Source organism: Eptatretus burgeri, chromosome 6, assembly GCF_056783735.1.
Source record: "Eptatretus burgeri isolate ZD-2024b chromosome 6, Ebu_testis_v1, whole genome shotgun sequence".
Taxonomy (NCBI): domain Eukaryota; kingdom Metazoa; phylum Chordata; class Myxini; order Myxiniformes; family Myxinidae; genus Eptatretus; species Eptatretus burgeri.
In genome coordinates, this window is record NC_140966.1 from 106,411,663 (window position 1) to 106,432,573 (window position 20,911).

Below are 20,911 nucleotides of genomic sequence, written 5' to 3' on the forward strand. Positions count from 1 at the left end.
CACCGACAAACGGACCATGAAGCAGGTGAGTACAGGTTTACATGGTACCTGGAGCAAGTCACAGATGTAATCTGGCTTGACCTGACAATGCCTTAAAGTCCTAGTTTAAGTCGAGAGCAGCCGTTTGTACAAGCTGTGCGTGATCACTTCCACTTTGTAAGTTTGCAACTCCCGCTTGACTCTCATGTGCTGTGCAGCCACTTGCATCATGGACAGCTTGTCAAGCACAAGAAATTTGCCAAGTTTACTTTTATTTGCAATATCTTCAAGCTATCTTTGAATCCCCCCCCCCCCCGCTAGTTTCTGACAAATATGATACTTGGATTGTCTTTTCACTTTCACAAACCCAAGAGAAGCCATATACGTGACAAGTTTATCTGTGTTGCTGGTATATTGTGGATGTATGATGGGTAGATTGTGGGTATTTTGTGGGTATTTTGTGGATGTATGATGGGTCGTTTGTGGGTAATTTGTAGATATGTGATGGGAAGATTATGGGTATTTTGTGGATGCTTGGTGGGTACATTGTGAGTATTTTGTGGATGCATGGTGGGTAGATTGTGGGTATTTTGTGGATGCTTGGTGGGTACATTCTGAGTATTTTGTGGATGCATGGTGGGTTCATTGTGGGTATTTTGTGGATGTATGATGGGTAGATTCTGGATGTTTGAGAAGTAGATTGTAAGTAATTTGTGGATGTATGATGTGTACATTGTGGGTATTTTGTGGATTATGATGGGTAGATTGTGGGTAGATTGTGACGTGTGATGGGTTGATTGTGGGTATTTTTTAGATATGTGATGGGAAGATTATGGGTATTTTGTGGATGTTTGGTGGGTACATTGTGAGTATTTTGTGGATGCATGGTGGGTACATTGTGGCTATTTTGTGGATGTATGATGGGTAGATAGTGGGTTGTTTGTGGGTATTTTGTGGATATATGATAGGTAGATTGTAGGTAATTTGTGGATGCATGATGGGTAGATTGTGGGTATTTTGTGGATGTATGGAGGGTAGATTGTGAGTATTTTGTGGATGTATGATGGTTAGATTGTGAGTAATTTGTGGATTATGATCGGTGGATTGTGGGTAGATTCTGGATGCATGATGGGTAGATTGTGGAGAGATTGTGGAGAGATTGTGGATGTATGATGGGTAGATTGCGGGTTCATTATGGATGTGTGATGGGTTGATTCTGGAGAGATTGTGGAGAGATTGTGGATGTATGATGGTAGATTGCGGGTTCATTATGGATGTGTGATGGGTTGATTCTGGAGAGATTGCGGGTGGATTGTGGATGTATGATGAGTAGATAGTGGGTTGTTTGTGGATGTATGATAGGTAGATTGTAAGTAATTTGTGGATGCATGATGGGTAGATTGTGGGTATTTTGTGGATGTATGATGGGTAGATTGTGGGTATTTTGTGGATGTATGGAGGGTAGATTGTGAGTATTTTGTGGATGTATGATGGGTAGATTGTGAATAATTTGTGGATTATGATCGGTGGATTGTGGGTAGATTCTGGATGCATGATGGGTAGATTGTGGATGTATGATGGGTAGATTGCGGGTTCATTATGGATGTGTGATGGGTTGATTGTGGAGAGATTGCGGGTGGATTGTGGATGTATGATGAGTAGATAGTGGGTTGTTTGTGGATGTATGATAGGTAGATTGTAAGTAATTTGTGGATGCATGATGGGTAGATTGTGGGTATTTTGTGGATGTATGATGGGTAGATTGTGGGTATTATATGGACTATGATGGGTAGATTGTGGGTATTTTGTGCATTATGATGGGTAGATTGTGAGTAGATTCTGGATGTATGATAGGTAGATTGTAAGTAATTTGTGGATGTATGATGGGTAGATTGTGGGTATTTTTGTGGATTTAGATGGGAAGATTATGGGTATTTTGTGGATGTTTGGTGGGTACATTGTGAGTATTTTGTGGATGCATGGTGGGTACATTGCGTGTATTTTGTGGATGTATGATGGGTAGATTCTGGATGTATGAGAAGTAGATTGTAAGTAATTTGTGGATGAATGATGGGTACATTGTGGGTATTTTGTGGATTATGATGGGTAGCTTGTGGGTAGATTGTGAAGTGTGATGGGTTGATTGTTTGGTTGATTGTGGCTATTTTGTAGATATGTGATGGGAAGAATATGGGTATTTTGTGGATGTTTGGTGGGTACATTGTGAGTATTTTGTGGATGCATGGTGGGTACATTGTGGATATTTTGTGGATGTATGATGGGTAGATAGTGGGTTGTTTGTGGGCATTTTGTGGTTATATGATAGGTAAATTGTAGGTAATTTGTGACAGGATGATGGGTACATTGTGGGTATTTTGTGGCTGTTTGGTGGGTACATTGTGAGTATTTTGTGGATGCATGGTGGGTTGATTGTGGGTATTTTGTGGATGCATGGTGGGTACATTGCGTGTATGTTGTGGATGTATGATGGGTAGATTCTGGATGTATGAGAAGTAGATTGTAAGTAATTTGTGGATGAATGATGGGTACATTGTGGGTATTTTGTGGATTATGATGGGTAGCTTGTGGGTAGATTGTGAAGTGTGATGGGTTGATTGTTTGGTTGATTGTGGGTATTTTGTAGATATGTGATGGGAAGAATATGGGTATTTTGTGGATGTTTGGTGGGTACATTGTGAGTATTTTGTGGATGCATGGTGGGTACATTGTGGATATTTTGTGGATGTATGATGGGTAGATAGTGGGTTGTTTGTGGGTATTTTGTGGATATATGATAGGTAGATTGTAGGTAATTTGTGGATATATGATAGGTAGATTGTAGGTAATTTGTGGATGTATGATAGGTAGATTGTAAGTCATTTGTGGATGTATGATGGGTAGATTGTGGGTATTTTTGTGGATTTAGATGGGAAGATTATGGGTATTTTGTGGATGTTTGGTGGGTACATTGTGAGTATTTTGTGGATGCATGGTGGGTACATTGCGTGTATTTTGTGGATGTATGATGGGTAGATTCTGGATGTATGAGAAGTAGATTGTAAGTAATTTGTGGATGAATGATGGGTACATTGTGGGTATTTTGTGGATTATGATGGGTAGCTTGTGGGTAGATTGTGAAGTGTGATGGGTTGATTGTTTGGTTGATTGTGGCTATTTTGTAGATATGTGATGGGAAGAATATGGGTATTTTGTGGATGTTTGGTGGGTACATTGTGAGTATTTTGTGGATGCATGGTGGGTACATTGTGGATATTTTGTGGATGTATGATGGGTAGATAGTGGGTTGTTTGTGGGTATTTTGTGGATATATGATAGGTAGATTGTAGGTAATTTGTGGATGCATGATGGGTAGATTGTGGGTATTTTGTGGATGTTTGGTGGGTACATTGTGAGTATTTTGTGGATGCATGGTGGGTTGATTGTGGGTATTTTGTGGATGCATGGTGGGTACATTGCGTGTATTTTGTGGATGTATGATGGGTAGATTCTGGATGTATGAGAAGTAGATTGTAAGTAATTTGTGGATGAATGATGGGTACATTGTGGGTATTTTGTGGATTATGATGGGTAGCTTGTGGGTAGATTGTGAAGTGTGATGGGTTGATTGTTTGGTTGATTGTGGCTATTTTGTAGATATGTGATGGGAAGAATATGGGTATTTTGTGGATGTTTGGTGGGTACATTGTGAGTATTTTGTGGATGCATGGTGGGTACATTGTGGATATTTTGTGGATGTATGATGGGTAGATAGTGGGTTGTTTGTGGGTATTTTGTGGATATATGATAGGTAGATTGTAGGTAATTTGTGAATGCATGATGGGTAGATTGTGGGTATTTTGTGGATGTATGGAGGGTAGATTGTGAGTATTTTGTGGATGTATGATGGTTAGATTGTGAGTAATTTGTGGATTATGATCGGTGGATTGTGGGTAGATTCTGGATGCATGATGGGTAGATTGTGGAGAGATTGTGGAGAGATTGTGGATGTATGATGGGTAGATTGCGGGTTCATTATGGATGGGTGATGGGTTGTTTGTGGAGAGATTGCGGGTGGATTGTGGATGTATGATGAGTAGATAGTGGGTTGTTTGTGGATGTATGATAGGTAGATTGTAAGTAATTTGTGGATGCATGATGGGTCGATTGTGGGTATTTTGTGGATGTATGATGGGTAGATTGTGGGTATTTTGTGGATGTATGGAGGGTAGATTGTGAGTATTTTGTGGATGTATGATGGGTAGATTGTGGAGAGATTGTGGAGAGATTGTGGATGTATGATGGGTAGATTGTGGGTTCATTATGGATGTGTGATGGGTTGATTGTGGAGAGATTGCGGGTGGATTGTGGATGTATGATGAGTAGATAGTGGGTTGTTTGTGGATGTATGATAGGTAGATTGTAAGTAATTTGTGGAAGCATGATGGGTAGATTGTGGGTATTGTGTGGATGTATGAAGGGTAGATTGTGGGTATTTTGTGGATGTATGGTGGGTAGATTGTGAGTATTTTGTGGATGTATGATGGGTAGATTGTGAATAATTTGTGGATTATGATCGGTGGATTGTGGGTAGACTCTGGATCCATGATGGGTAGATTGTGGATGTATCACGGTAGATTGTGGATGTATGATGGTAGATTGCGGGCTCATTATGGATGTGTGATGGGTTGATTGTGGAGAGATTGCGGGTGGATTGTGGATGTATGATGAGTAGATAGTGGGTTGTTTGTGGATGTATGATAGGTAGATTGTAAGTAATTTGTGGGTGCATGATGGGTAGATTGTAAGTAATTTGTGGATGCATGATGGGTAGATTGTGGATGTATGATGGTAGATTGCGGGTTCATTATGGATGTGTGATGGGTTGATTGTGGAGAGATTGCGGGTGGATTGTGGATGTATGATGAGTAGATAGTGGGTTGTTTGTGGATGTATGATAGGTAGATTGTAAGTAATTTGTGGATGCATGATGGGTAGATTGTGAGTAATTTGTGGATGTATGATGGGTAGATTGTGGGTATTTTATGGACTATGATGGGTAGATTGTGGGTATTTTGTGCATTATGATGGGTAGATTGTGAGTAGATTCTGGATGTGTGATAGGTAGATTGTAAGTAATTTGTGGATGTATGATGGGTAGATTGTGGGTATTTTTGTGGATGTATGATGGGTAGATTGTGGGTATTTTTGTGGATTTAGATGGGAAGATTATATGGGTATTTTGTGGATGTTTGGTGGGTACATTGTGAGTATTTTGTGGATGCATGGTGGGTACATTGCGTGTATTTTGTGGATGTTTGGTGGGTACATTGTGAGTATTTTGTGGATGCATGGTGGGTTGATTGTGGGTATTTTGTGGATGCATGGTGGGTACATTGCGTTATTTTGTGGATGTATGATGGGTAGATTCTGGATGTATGAGAAGTAGATTGTAAGTAATTTGTGGATGAATGATGGGTACATTGTGGGTATTTTGTGGATTATGATGGGTAGCTTGTGGGTAGATTGTGAAATGTGATGGGTTGATTGTTTGGTTGATTGTGGGTATTTTGTAGATATGTGATGGGAAGAATATGGGTATTTTGTGGATGTTTGGTGGGTACATTGTGAGTATTTTGTGGATGCATGGTGGGTAGATTGCGTGTATTTTGTGGATGTATGAAGGGTAGATTCTGGATGTATGAGAAGTAGATTGTAAGTAATTTGTGGATGTATGATGGGTAGATTGTGGGTATTTTGTGGATTATGATGGGTAGATTGTATGTCGATTGTGACATGTGATGGGTTGATTGTGTGTTGATTGTGAGTAGTTTGTGGATGTATGATGGGTAGATTGCGGGATGATTGTGAGTAATTTGTGGATGTATCATGTATAGATTGTGGGTATTTTGTGGATTATGATGGTTAGATTGTGGGTGTATGATGGGTAGATTGTGGGTATTTGGTGGATTATGATGGGTAGATTGTGGGTAGATTGTGATATGTGATGGGTTGATTGTGAATAATTTGTGGATGTATTATGGGTATATTGTGGGTTGATTGTGAGTAATTTGTGGTTGTATCATGGATAAATTGTAGATATTGTCACGTCACACAGCGTACATTACATGGGCCGACTGTGCGGGAACTTTTATCCCACAAACGGCCGCAAGGTATCTTGCTACTGCATTCAAATGAAATTAAGCTGCAACTTTACCATTCCCCCAAGTTACCCAAATTAATTGAATTTGATGGCAACACGCATGTGAAGCAGAGGATGGAAAAGGTTTCTTTCCTTCATAAGGGTTTATTTCTAATGAGCGGATGGTGCATGCAAATCAGAATAGATCAAGCAAGTCAACAGACACAAAGATGGATGTGGGGACATGCAAACTTGTACACAAGAAATAATAAATAACAATCCCAACTCCACTATGCACCACAGACCGCTCTTTTACTTAACAACAATCCTTCCTCCATTATGCGCCACAAACCACTCTTTTACTAAACAATGAAGCCTGGTGTTGGTTTAATGGTTAAGGTGGCTGGCTTTAGATCTTAGGGTCTTGAGTAGAATCCACTGTCACCCCCACTGAAATAACACCGACTGGGTTGACTCAGCCTGTTATCCTTCCGAGGTCGGCAAAATGAGTACCACCTTACTGGTACAGAACCGAGAGCACTTACCACCACCATTTGAGGAGACAAACTTAGTTTATGTTTTTTTATTTCACCATATTTGTGGAACAAAAAAACCATGCTGGACTTGTCGGAGCTGTAGCTTCGTGGCTGAAAGTAGGTAAATCCAAGATATCATCCAGGAAGTGCAAAAATTCCTGGTCAGTGCTTGTGATCGAACTACAGGCTATAATTTTCCATGGAATCTTTTCAAACATGGCACATTGTTTTTCTGAATGGAACATTTCTGTTTGTTTTCTGTCTCGGTCTGATGTCAATATCAAAGATGGCGATGAAAGGATGACAACTATCATAGAAAACCTAATAAGCAGATTGATGGTTGTTACGTTTTAACTGATCGACATAAAATTTGTCGGATTACTCAGGTAAATGAAAGAAAGACCCACAATGGTCCCCGGTAACGTCAGGTGACCTTGTTCTTTAAAGTATGATTCACAATTGGCTCGATATGCTCTTGACCAGTCAAGAATATGTCCTCGTACTCCTTCCGCTGAATGGAAGGCATGCATCATATGTTCACGTGAAGCTCCCAATGCAGGATGAGTCAGTCCAAGAGACCTGTCATCATTGGACACACTGCTTGAAGCTGCCAGGATATGTGCTTTTGAGCCTATCCTGCAATTGTCATCATCTGATGATGCTCTTCCGAAGATATCTTATCACAGGGACTATAGGAACACATTCACGCACAAAAAGGTACTCAACTTTATTAGAGATGCAGCTGCTCCACATGATTTGATCAATCAGGGGCAGAGAAAGTCTTCGAGAGATGTAGTTGCGAGTAGTTCTTGGGTGTTTGAGAATGTCTGTATTGTTTCTGATAAGTGTAGCAAGTATATCAGAAAGTCACATACCCGGGAGCCTCTTATCCAGTCCCAAGAACTTCGTTCAGATGATAAGATCCAACAAGTGGCTACACTGAAGAAGGATGAGAAAGTATAGGCCATTGCATCTCGTGAGCTTGCACCCTCTGAAGCTCACTACTACAAAACGTGTTACCGTGCTTTAATGAGATACTCTATTCGGCCTGGTTGCAGTGCAGTAAATTTAGATGATGCTGAGCAAGTTTACACAGATGTGGAGCAGGATGCCCACGAGTAGTTATGTGCAAACATCAGGGTGGATTTGTTTGCATCGCCTCATGTGTGCTCGGTGACTGACAACACAGATAAACTTGTCATGTATATGGCTTCTCTTGGGGTTGAGAAAATGAAAAAAGAAACCAAGAATCATATTTGTCAGAAAGTCGCGATGAAAATTCAAAGATAGCTTGAAGATATTGCAAAGTAAACTTGGTCAACTTGGTCAACTTGGCTGCACAGCACATGAGAGTCAAGCGGGAGTTGCAGTTGGGTTACTTTTTATTCAGAGGTTCAGACCTATGTGGGTCTGAATTTGTGCATTGCGTTCCTCCAGGCCCGTCCTGCGGTGTACTGTAGTTAGAGCGGAGGGTGGTGAGCTTTTGACAGAGGAGTATGAAGTGAAGGCTCGCTGGGCCGGTTACTTTGAGCGGCTGAACCAGGCTGATCCACCAGACCCAGCGTCCAGGGGCAATTTGCGGTGGTAAGTGGCGGAATGATGCTGAGGTGTCGTTACCAGACGGCGTTCTCCTTGAGTTAAACTGAGGCGGTCCCTTCGGGTGGGTGCCTGGAATGTCATCCCGAAAGGGGGGTGATCATCTGCCTCTGTTATCATCTGAGCTCTAGCGTTTGAACATCGGTACTGCAGCACTCTGTGGGGTTCGGAGAATGGATAGTGGCGAGATCATGGCGGGTGGTTACACCTAGTATTGGTCTGGTCGCTCGGATGGTAACCACACCCGAAGAGTTGCTGTAGCTGTGTCCAATGAGCTGACTCCAATGATAATTGAGGTAACACCAGTCAACGAGCGTATTATGAGACTCGGTCGGTATTCGTCACTCCTTGAGTGTCATTTCCCTGGTCTTGAAATATGCTCTGACTGATGCGAGTGATCTCACTGTGAAGGACGCATTCTATCCCACGCTCGAGTCTGGTTAATCAGTGCTCCAGGCGAGATACTCTTCTAGTCTTGGGAGATTTCAAGGCATCGACTGGAACTGATTGGGATGGTTATGAGATACGTGTTGGGCCATATGGTTCTAAAACCAAGAACCAGAATAGCACGAAGTTCCTTGACTTTGCAAGAAGTCATGGACTTAGGGCGGCTGGTTCATGGTTTCAGTGCCCACAAGCTCATCGCTGGACTTGGTATTCCAACGCTGGTGGTGTGACAAAGGAGATTGACCATGTGGTTGTTTATGGTCACTGGAGGATGATCCAGAACTGCAGGGTCGACCAAAGTGCTCAGTTCCTCAATACTGACCACAGGCTTATTGTAGCAACTCTGAAAGTTGCAGCTTACATCCAGGAGAATGGTACCATCCCAGCCTCGACCAGATGTTGGCAAGCTCAATGATGAGCGGGTAGCTGAGGAGTTTGCAAACAGGCTGAGTGGAGATTTTGGGGGATCTGGGTGCTTTGGAGAATCCTGAATAGTTGTGGAGTGCCTTCAAGACCACCGTCCTTGATGTTGCCGGTGGATGTCTTGGAACTCACCGGAGGGCAAAGAAGAATTTTGTCTCTGAAGTGACACTGGATATCATTGACCAGTCACAGGGCCAGGCAGAGCTGAGCAGTTCAGGGAGTTGGCATAAAACTGTACGTGCGCTAAGAGTGGTCAAGGCGGCCTATGTGCGAGGAATCTGAGAGGGGGTGGAGCATCATCTGTGGTCAAGTGATTCTCGTCCTGTTTACAGGGGAATTTGCGCATTGCATTCCTCCAAGCCTGTCCCTCAGTGTACTGTAGTTAGAGCGGAGGGTGGTGGGCTCTTGACAGAGGAGTACAAGGTGATGGCCTGCTAGGCCGGTTACTTTGAGCGGTTGTACCAGGCTGATCCACCAGCTGTCGAGTTGGATGTCAGGGATATTACTATCCCTATTGCTAACCCTCTGATCAACTGTGATCTCCCTTCGTTTGTGGAAACACAGGCTCCGGTGAACCGGTTGAAATGGGTTAAAGCCCCTGGTATCTGTGACATCCATGCTGAACTTCTCAAGGCTGGTGGAAATGCTGTACTTGTGTCATTGCATGCAGTTCTGTGCCCTGCCTGGAACACAGGCATCATCCCAACTGACTGGAAGAGGGGCCTTGTTGTCCCTCTCTGGAAAGGGAAGGGTGATCGCCAGGGCTATGACAACTACCTTGGGGGTGACACTGCTCTCAGTGCCAGGCAAGGTCTTTGCTTGGATAATTCTTGATAGGGTTCACCACCATCTGCTTGAGCACCGGTGTCCAGAGCAGTTAGGCTTTACACCAAAGAGGTCAACAATTGACCGTATCCTTGCTCTTCGGGTCCTCACCGAACGCAGACGAGAGTTTTGACAGGGGCTGCTTGCAGCCGATGTTGATCTCTGCAAAGCATTCAATTCAGTGACTCGGGATGTCCTCTGGAGGATTCTTGGTCTTCGTGGGGTACCAACAAAACTGATCAATCTGATGTCTGAACGATATTCCGGTGCTGAGAGTGCTGTGAGATGTGATGATACCATCTCTAACTTATTTCCAATTACTGGAGTTCATCAGGGGTGTGAACTGGCCCCCACAAGTTTTTAGCGCTTGTATGGACTGGATTCTGGGGAGAATGTTGGAGAGATCAAGCTGTGGTGCATCATTTCGGAATGTCAAGATCTCTGACTTTGATTTCGCAGATGATGCAGTCATCTTTGCGGAGACTGGATATCTTTTTGGGAGACCTTGAAGTGCTGAATGAGGAGTTGAAACCGCTGGTATTATGGGTTTCCTGAGTCAAAACTAAGATCCAGGCTTTCAGTGACATCTTGGATGCTGTTGTCTTGTCTGTACCTGTTTGTAGTGAGGATGTTGAGGTCACGGAGGGATTCACTTTTCTTGGCAGTGATATTTATGTCTCTGTTGGCTGTGAGCCAGAGGTCAACAGATTGGGCCTGGAGAGTCATGGATTTACTGGTTCATGGGGTGTGGCAATGTTGGTACCTGTGCAGGAGGATGAAAATCCGAGTCTTCAGGGCCTTGGTGCTTCCAGTCTTGCTTTATGGATGTGAGATTTGGACTCTGTCCAGGGATCTGAGATGGAGACTTAATTACTTTGGTACCAGGGATCTGAGATGGAGACTTGATTACTTTGGTACCAGGTCTCTTTGGAGAATTCTTGGCTATCGCTGGTTGAACTTTGTGTCCAACGAACGGTTGCTGAGAGAAACTCCAGTGATATTTGTTATCTGCACAGTCCGTGAGTGTCAGCTGCGGCTGTATGGACTTGTGGCTCCTTTTCCTGATGCTGATCCTGCTCACCAGATTCTCTCAGTGAGGGAGTCTCGTGAATGGAGGAGGCCAATGGGCCGACCACATGCCTCTTGGTTGCAGCAGGTTGATCAGCATCCCAAGGAGATGCGAATGGGCCAGTCATCTGCCTGGGGGATGGCCAGATGGAGGCCCCTGGAGTACCGGCAGAAAGTGGACGCAGTGACGCGCTGCTCCGGCGCATGCTGCCACACCTGACCAAACCTGATTTAAGGCATCATGAACACAAGCTGACCATGGCTCGCCACCACATACTGATGAGCTGAACAATAACCATATGCTTCTGCCATCCTCTCTTGCAATCTTCCTGAAGACTCTTCTGTCAGGTGTTGCAGAAAAGACTCCAACTGTGCATCCTGCGTAAACTGGCTCATTCATTCTCTTGGTCAAGATTGCATATATGCAGTTGGTGTTGGGAAGTATAAGTCTGCTAAACGCATAGTCCTACCTTGGGTTGTTAAGACACTCATGTGAAATGTGGAGATTGTAAAAATTTGAGACTTGTACTTCAGTTGTAAATTATTTTTTTTTAGATTTGCCCCAATAATAATAGTCTTCATCCCCTATTTTGGGCCCTACAGAATAGTACACCACCATGGCTTGTGGTGCACTAGCCAGATCGTGATTAGTCCTTTTGAAATGTGAAGCACTTCCTTTGTGCTTTGTCCCAAAGTCCTTGCCTGGTCCTATCTGCTAACAATAGGTTTTTACACATCCAATCTTACCCTGAGTATGCCGTCCATAAATTACAGACGCTGCCTCCTCAGCATCTCGTGTAACAAGATGACTTACTCCGACACGCCCCGATACATGGCAATCTAACCTCCTCGAAACACGCGGTCCATGTTACATTTACCAAGTCTAGTTTTGGATCCCCTCCCCCTTCCACATAATATTTTGTGGGCTAGGTCCTGTTTAATTTGTGGATGTACGATGAGTGGAGATGTGAAGATGTCAATGTTTTGTGGACCTATGATGAGTAGATTGTGTCGGTATTTTTGTGTATTTTGTGATGTTTTTTGCAGTTGTTTTCTGGACATTTTGTAGATTTTTTTGGACCTAGATTGTGGGTATTTGTGGATGTATGATTGGTAGATTGTGGTTTATTTTGTGCAATTTTGGGTGTAGATTGTGTCGGTATTTTGTGGGCACATGATGGGTAGATCGTGAATGTGTGATGCATACCTGTGAGAAGATCATGTCTGTTTTGTGAAAAAAATTGGCTCCATTGTTGGTGCATAATCGATAGATTATTATCAGTAGATGGTGTGTACATGATGTAAAGATGGTGGTGGATAAACAATGAGAAAACTGTGGATACATGATGGCTGGATTATGGATATATGTTGGTTTGGCTGTAAAAAAAAACTGATACATAACTACAAATCCACATTCATCAAACTCCTGCATTTCATGCTTCTCTCAGTTTTACAACAATCTTTCCTCCTCACTTTAACTATTTTGATGTTAGTACGATACTATTGCCAGTTTGATCTTCCCTGGCCATGTTTGTCCATAAATGTCTCAATACTAAGAAAGGAGGAAGCATGTAGAACGAGAGATAGCAGTTTGCATTTTTAAAAGGTGGAATCTGATGGCTATGTCCATACCTGGAGGTGCAAGCGATGGTGAGTCTTCTGCGGACACCGGAGGTGCAAGTGATGATCTTACATCGGGAAAAGTCGATACTGTTGGGAGACTTGACATTGTCAATGCTCTTGTCGTGATCATTTGTGCATCTGTGTGCATTGTAATACCCGTCTGTGCAGTTGTCAATATAATCCCATTTGTTTCATTGTACGTTTGTTGAATCACTGTTATAGGTAGTTTGCTTTGTAAAATTTTGTCTGACTCTGTCACCATCCTCAGAGTTACATTTCTTTCTGCCATTGTCTGTAGAGTGGCGTCTTCTGCGGACACCTCTACCGTAGATGTTGTTGAGGTACCTAATTTGGGCGGTGTCTGTGATGTCATGTCTGACTGTGTAATCTTGTTTAACCAGGTACCAGTCTGTGGAGTTGTGTCAGAAGCTGTTTGTGGTGGCAAACTTTTCATCTCTGTGCTTGTCGGAAATGCTGTGTCTTTGTCAGGATATATTGACATCGTCGTTTTGTCTGAAAATGTTTGTGTTTGTGGAGTTGCCTGTATTTGAGAAGTCTCTGGTTGTGTCTGTCCCTTCAAAGATGTATGTGGTTGTGTGTGTGTCTCTGGAACTGTATGTGTCTGTATTTCTGTCTCAGTTACATTTGTTGTTCTACTGTATGTTGGGGAATGTGTATCATGTTCGACTTGTATCTGAGATGTCTGTGATGTGTATTTGTATGTGGTCCCAATACTTTCCTGTGTCTGTGATGGGACATCTGATTCTGCTTGTGTCTGCAAGGATGTGTCAGGCCATGTCACCATCATAGGAGTTGTCCTTTGTTCTGCCAATGTCTGTCGTGTAGTTTCTTGTCCTGTAGATAACTGTGTTTGTCTCTCTAATCCAGGTAATGTCGGTAATGCAATGTCTGACTGTATAATCTTGTCTAACCAGGTACCAGTCTGTGGAGTTTTGTCCGAAGCCATTTGTGGTGGCAAACTTTTCATATCTGTGCTTGTTGGAAATGCTGTGTCTTTGTCAGTATATGTTGACATTGTCGTTTTGTCTGAAAATTTTTGTGTTTGTAGAGTTGCCTGTATTTGGGAAGTCTCTGGTTGTGTCTGTCCCTTCAAAGATGTATGTGGTTGTGTGTGTGTCTCTGGAACTGTATGTGTCTGTATTTCTGTCTCAGTTACATTTGTTGTTCTATTGTATGTTGGGGAATGTGTATCATGTTCGACTTGTATCTGAGATGTCTGTGATGTGTATTTGTATGTGGTCCCAATACTTTCCTGTGTCTGTGATGGGACATCTGATTCTGCTTGTGTCTGCAAGGATGTGTCAGGCCATGTCACCATCATAGGAGTTGTCCTTTGTTCTGCCAATGTCTGTCGTGTAGTTTCTCGTCCTGTAGATAACTGTGTTTGTCTCTCTAATCCAGGTAATGTCGGTAATGCAATGTCTGACTGTATAATCTTGTCTAACCAGGTACCAGTCTGTGGAGTTTTGTCCGAAGCCATTTGTGGTGGCAAACTTTTCATATCTGTGCTTGTTGGAAATGCTGTGTCTTTGTCAGTATATGTTGACATTGTCATTTTGTCTGAAAATTTTTGTGTTTGTAGAGTTGCCTGTATTTGGGAAGTCTCTGGTTGTGTCTGTCCCTTCATGGATGTATATGGTTGTGTATGTGTCTCTGGAACTGTATGTGTCTGTATTTCTGTCTGAGTTACATTTGTTGTTGTATTGTATGTTGGGGAATGTGTATCATGTTCTGTTTGTATCTGAGATGTTTGTGATGATGTGTATTTGTATGTGGTCCCAACACTTTCCTGTGTCTGCGATGGGACATCTGATTCTGCTTGTGTCTGCAAGGTTATGTCAGGCCATGTCACCATCATGGGAGTTGTCCTTTGTTCTTCCAATATCTGTCGTGTAGTTTCTTGTCCTGTAGATAACTGTGTTTGTCTCTCTAATCCAGGTAATGTCGGTAATGCAATGTCTGACGGTATAATTTTGTCTAACCAGGTACCAGTCTGTGGAGTTTTGTCCGAAGCCATTTGTGGTGGCAAACTTTTCATATCTGTGCTTGTTGGAAATGCTGTGTCTTTGTCAGTATATGTTGACATCGTAGTTTTGTCTAAAAAAAATTGTGTTTGTGGAGTTGCCTGTATTTGAGAAGTCTCTGGTTGTGTCTGTCCCTTCAAGGATGTATGTGGTTGTGTGTGTGTCTCTGGAACTGTATGTGTCTGTATTTCTCTCTGAGTTACATTTGTTGTTCTATTGTATGTTGGGGAATGTGTATCTTGTTCGACTTGTATCTGAGATGTCTGTGATGTGTATTTGTATGTGGTCCCAACACATTCCTGTGTCTGTGATGGGACATCTGATTCTGCTTGTGTCTGCAAGGTTGTGTCAGGCCATGTCACCATCATGGGAGGAGTCCTTTGTTCTACCAATGTCTGTCGTATTGTTTCTTGTCCTTCAGCTTCATGTTCGTCTTCAGGCACATTCATATCTGTCTCAGGATATGCCCATGGATCATCCCGCTGCCATGGATCATCTGCAGCAAATTCTAAATAGTCTTCGAGTTCTCCATCTGAAAGGCATGTCCCACGTGCACACACACACACACACACACACACACACACACACACACACACACACACACACACACACACACACACACACTTCGACACACCACTCCAGTCCTATGCATAGATCACCATCCATAACAGGTAGTGTTTAGTTTTCTATAGATGGTAACATCAGGTTTTAAATGTTAACATCAACATCTTGATGAATGCACACACCGTCAGGTGCACAGATGTTGTTGAAGTCAGAACAGCACTCTCCATATTGATGGCAGGCTTCATCGCACTGACAGTCTTTTCCACGCATGAACTTGCTGAAACAGCGGCCTTCACAAGATAGAGCTGTCAGACAGAGAGAGCACACTTAGACGTCTCTACACAAGCTCACCGTTTGGGTAAGGAGGAGGGGTTTGTAGGGTTCAAACGAACTCCCCCCCCATCATTCCCCATCCCCACTCCACTCACTTGCCCAAGCACATATAGAATTTTTTTCATGTCAATTCCTCATTGCTTCTTCCTGCAGCATTAACGGTCCCTTTGTGAGACGAGGACATTGATATCAAACATTTTCAAAGAGGAACAATTGTAATGTTCCTGCTAATAAAACATGTTGTTTTAATCTATAATTTTGCACATAACAAAAAAATCTCCCCCCCCTCCCCCCAAATGGGGTCTGCATCGTGTGCTCAACACAAATAGTTTAATATCACTTTTAAAAATTTCGATTGTTTCAGATAACTTTCACCAATCCAGATCGTCTTCGATAAAACTTTCACAAATAATTACTCTTGAATATATAAAGTATTTAGCTGCAGTACTGTTTAAATAAGAAACTATTGCTGTAATTCTCATCGTGTACAGGTTTAGGTAACTCACAAATTCAAATAGTTTGAGATAAAACTTTTAAATTTACATCGTTTTAGGTAACTCATAAATTTACATATTTTTCGGAAACTTACAAACTTGCATCGTTCTACAGTAGATAAAACTTTCACAAATTCAGATAGGCTTATGTAACTCTCACAAATTCACATTATTTCAGAAAACTTACACAAATCCAGATAGATTTCGATAACTCTCACACATTTACATCGCTTCAGATAATTTCACAAATTTAGATCGTTTTCAGTAACTTTCACAAATTTAGATCGTTTTGAATGAAAACTTTCACAAACCTATATCATTTTTGATAAAACTTTCATAAATTCAGGTAGTTTTAGATAACTTTCACCAAACCAGATAGATTTTGGTAGTTTTCACAAATTCAAATAGTTTGAGATGACTTTCACAAATTTAGATCGTTGTACATGGTGTTTACAAAGTCCTGTTACCTCCCGATCATCATCTACTCTGGTACATTTCATGTATATTGTTGTGGGGGGTGACGGCCAGGTTAACCCCCCCCCCCATCCAAATTGTGGTCCATCCATACATTGGGACGATACTCTGTGCAGAGCGTTGGTGCTGCCAAAGCAGTCTCCTTGGCTATTGGGCACAATCCTGGATGGGTCGCCAATGTGACACAGGATACCAGCATGCTGGCACTCATTTTGCCGACCTCGGAAGGATGACAGGCAGAGTTAACCCTGCCTGGTATTAATTCAACAGCGAAAAGGGATTTGAACTCATCATCCAAGGATCCCAAGCCTACCACCCAAACCATTTAGCCAACACCAGGCATATAGGTGATGACTGGTGGTTAACACCGCCAGCCCCGGACGGTCGAGCGGTTCCTTATTAATAGGAGGTGGACACGTTAATCCTCGGAGATTATAGCACATGTAGGAGGGGCAGGGCGCAATGGTGGAGGGACGGAGGCACAGCGAAGCACAACACGGGGGGGGGGGGTTGACAGGCTGAGTCAACCCCCATATATATATATATATATATATATATATATAAATAAATATATATATATATATATATATATATATATATATATATATATATATATATATATATATATATATATATATATATATATATATATATATATATGCATACATATACTGGTGTTGGCGCAGTGGTTAGGGCAGCGGCTTGGGATCCAAGAGGTCCTGAGTTCAAGCCCCGTTGGGCCACTGAATTAATACACCAGGGGGTTGACTCAGCCTGTCATCCTTCTGAGGTCGGCGAAATGAGTACCAGTATACTGGGCCAGTGTATTCCCCGGTTAAAATAGGTGTACCATGTCCCTGTGTCGTAAGAGGCGACCAGGGTTGCGTCAGGAAGGGCATCCGGCGTAAAACATGTGCCAAATCACTATGCGGATCATACGGATGATCCGCTGTGGCGACCCCAAACGGGAGCAGCCGAAAGAAGAAGATATATATATATATATATATATATATATATATATATATATATATATATATATATATATATATATATATATATATATATATATATATTGTTGCGGTCTTCGCGCCCGCCGGCGTGCTGACGGCCACGTAACTCGAATCGCGGCACGTCGCCCACCGGACGGACAATCCAGTCGTGACCCTCTCGGACTAACGCCGGGAACCAGTCACGGGTGGACCTTTCGGTCTCACCGCGATCGAGCCAATCAGCCCCCGCGTGGGATAGGGTTGCTCGCCAAATTCGACCTACCTAAGTACCCACGCGGAGGGTAGACCGGGTGATCGCACCTCGCCGCAGGTCGACTTCGGACACGGGCCACTGAAGCGACCCGTTCCGTACTATCAGAATAACCGAGCGGTGTTATCGTCGACCTCGACGGTTCGATTAATTATCGGGCGTATTCAGCCCACTACCAACCCTTTACGTGAAGCAAGATAAGGGTTCAATGGGGGAAAAGACGAAGCGAAGCGGGAGAACAGTTCAACAATAAAGCACATTTATTCGCGGCACACGGGAAGCACACAAATACAATTCCACCAAAAGCACACAAAAAAAAGAAAACACAATTCCATTTACACAAAAAGCAAATATAAAAGTGAAAACACAGTGCAGAGCTAATACCGACTACCGAGCACACGGCAACACTTATACAATTCTACTTCACAGACGGCGCCGACAACACATACCCAAAACCAAGGAAAGAATACCCTCAAGAATGAGGCGGGCCTGAGGCCGAGACCGGGTCGCGCCTACCCGTCTGGTGATGAGACGCGGAGCGGCGATGGCGCCTCACTCCGCGGGCCTCGCGGACAGTGCCTGGCAGGGGGTGGGAAAAGGGGCCCCCTTGGTCGCACTATCTCAGCGCGGGGGGAAACAGGAGGGGGTTGCTGATGCTCGGGGTATAGAGGATCTTTATTATCCCTGGTGTGCGTCTCCACCTCGGCCAGGTTGCGCTGCCGGCCTTCCTCGGGCGTGCAGCTCCCGGCACCGACGCGAGCACCCCCTCGTCTGCCTTCGCCGCTGCCGCCTCTCCGCCTCTGGACTCTCCACCCTGGACTCTTCTTTGGGCTCCCCTCGTTCGACTTTCTTCAGCTTCTCCAGCTACTGCAGGCTTCGGGCTCCAGACTTCCACACAGCTCTGACTGACGAACACGGTCCTTTTATCCCCCCGTAGCTTCGCCTTTGACCCCCTCCCTTTGACCTTTCACCTCGCTCCCCATTGGCCCGAGAAAAAGTGGGCGTGAAGGCTTTTTGATCCACAAATTTGCATATATCGATCGTTCTGGAGGCGGGGCCAAATCGCCCCTCGCTCACCGATTGGACGGCAAAAAGTGGGCGTGTGTCGTTTTTGATCCGTTTTTGAAGCACAAAATCCGTGATTTTGTACACGCTGTTCGACGCGCGCCCTGCCCGAGTCCCACACCGGTACCCACAGCGGGGCAAGAACGGTGGCGATGCTATGGTTGCGAGGTGTGACGTGAAGGTCGTGGCGGTTGTGGTGAAGCGGCGTTGTGGTTGGTGGTTGATGTTGTGGTTGTGGTGGTAATCATGGCGGTTGGTCCAAAATAAAGATAGTAAAAGAAAAACGGCTATCCTGAAGAGTCGCAGCTCGCATAAATGACATGTATTCCCACTAGACAACGGGTTTGGGCCTAACTACACATGCACTTACCGAGATACCTCACCTAAGGGACCTGAATGGTGGTTTGCGAATTTGGTAACCACAACACTACCCCCTCCCCTTTTTACAGACTCGTCCCGAGTCGTCAAATTTTCGTGTGCCATCATGTGTAGTTTTCCCCTAGTACATTTTACCTACGGATCCCTGAGTGCGACATTCATGGTATTCGTGTCCCCAAAATAAATAACCTGAGGGCTGCGTAACTATCTAAACAAACTCACTCACACGGACGACTTAAATAAAATTGCCGGCGCTAAGACAAACATGCCGGGGGCGCACTCATATTTACAGTACATCTTAACCTTAACTTACAAATTTTACACTAAACCATGGCCCAGGATCACTGAACTCTGCAAAAGAAAAGCAGTTAGCAGGGAGCCAGGCTGCCCGCATGCAGTCTCTGGCTCAAACAATGCAGGTGACAGGGAACGTGGCTGGCTGCTCACACGTAGTCCAAGGCCTTCCCTTTTGAACTGAACGCAGTGAACCACAACGGTGCATGGGCTGCACAACGCAGTCTCCGTGCCAGCTCAAGTGGCACACGCAATGAGCACAACGAATGGATGGATGGATGGATGGACACAAACACGGTGCACGGGCCGCCACTGCAGGCCCGTGTTGTAGCTGCCAACGGGGCAGTTCTCGCAGCTTGCAAACTGTTGCTTTTACGATCCTGGCGCACATGGCAATGAACAGGGGGTGGGGGGGCAAAGCAAAAATTGAATGGGGCTGGTGAACATGGGCAGTGGGCATGGCAAAGGCAGCAGGCAAACACAGCCCGCAGAAGAAGGCCGCTGCAGGCAAACACAGCCGGCAGATGAACTAGCCGGCACAGGCCTTGAAGTACCACAGCTGCAGATGATCCGGCCGGCACAGGCCTTGCAGCACACAGCTGCCGATGAAGTTGGCCGGCCTCCGCCTTGAAGCAAAACACGGCCAGCCGATGAAGTTGGCCAGCCTTTGCCGTTCAATGGAGGTTGGTGGAGGGAGTGCGGTGGTGCTGGCCACTTGGAAGGCGGGCTCGGACCTACCTACCTGTCTCCCTCCCACCTATCGCCTTTGCCTGTCACTGTACATACCCACTCCCTTAATTTGTCAAACCCCAATTTAGCCCCAACTTAATTTTTTTCTGTTGTTTTTATTTTTACTCCCCCTCTATAAATCGTCCCCTAACCCCCTTTATCGTCCTTGTTCGGCTAACCTATCCTGTCACCTAGCCTACTCCCAACCCCTACGTTCCCTTCCCGGAGGGGAATAAGGGAGAGCTAACGTCCTGTGTCGAGGCCCAACGAAGCCTCAGAATGGCCTCCCCAGAGTTCGGCGATCTATAACCAAAGTGGGTCCAGCGGCCCACAACGACAGCGAGGGGATGGATGGTGCGGAGGGGTACATCTCCTAATCTACCCTAACCATTTAACTGTTAAACTACCCCGGGGCTTTCAACAAGCGCCTCTCGCTTAAACTATTGGTTCTAACAACCCAGATTCCCGTCGCCTGTGTTGGTGTCCTTACAATTTCGGGCCTCGCCCCCCAATTTTCTCTCCGTGCCCTCACACGGTCTCCTGGCTAGGACACGTGGCTCCCTTTGGCAGGCACGACCCTCTGCCGAATCTCCCGCTATGGCACCCCCGGGCACTACACTGCCTCCGAGCCTACCAGCT

The 20,911-nt window shown here is 44.4% G+C and overlaps 1 protein-coding gene across 1 annotated transcript in view; it reads right to left on the bottom strand.

The window, feature by feature from the left end:
* The window catches only part of LOC147025539 (uncharacterized), a 70,948-nt gene that overhangs the window by 42,203 nt on the left and 7,834 nt on the right, over window positions 1-20,911 (bottom strand). The window contains 2 exon segments of the mRNA XM_085886576.1: window positions 12,646-15,213; window positions 15,428-15,550. Of these exon segments, the coding sequence (XP_085742702.1) occupies window positions 12,646-15,213; window positions 15,428-15,550 (2,691 nt within the window).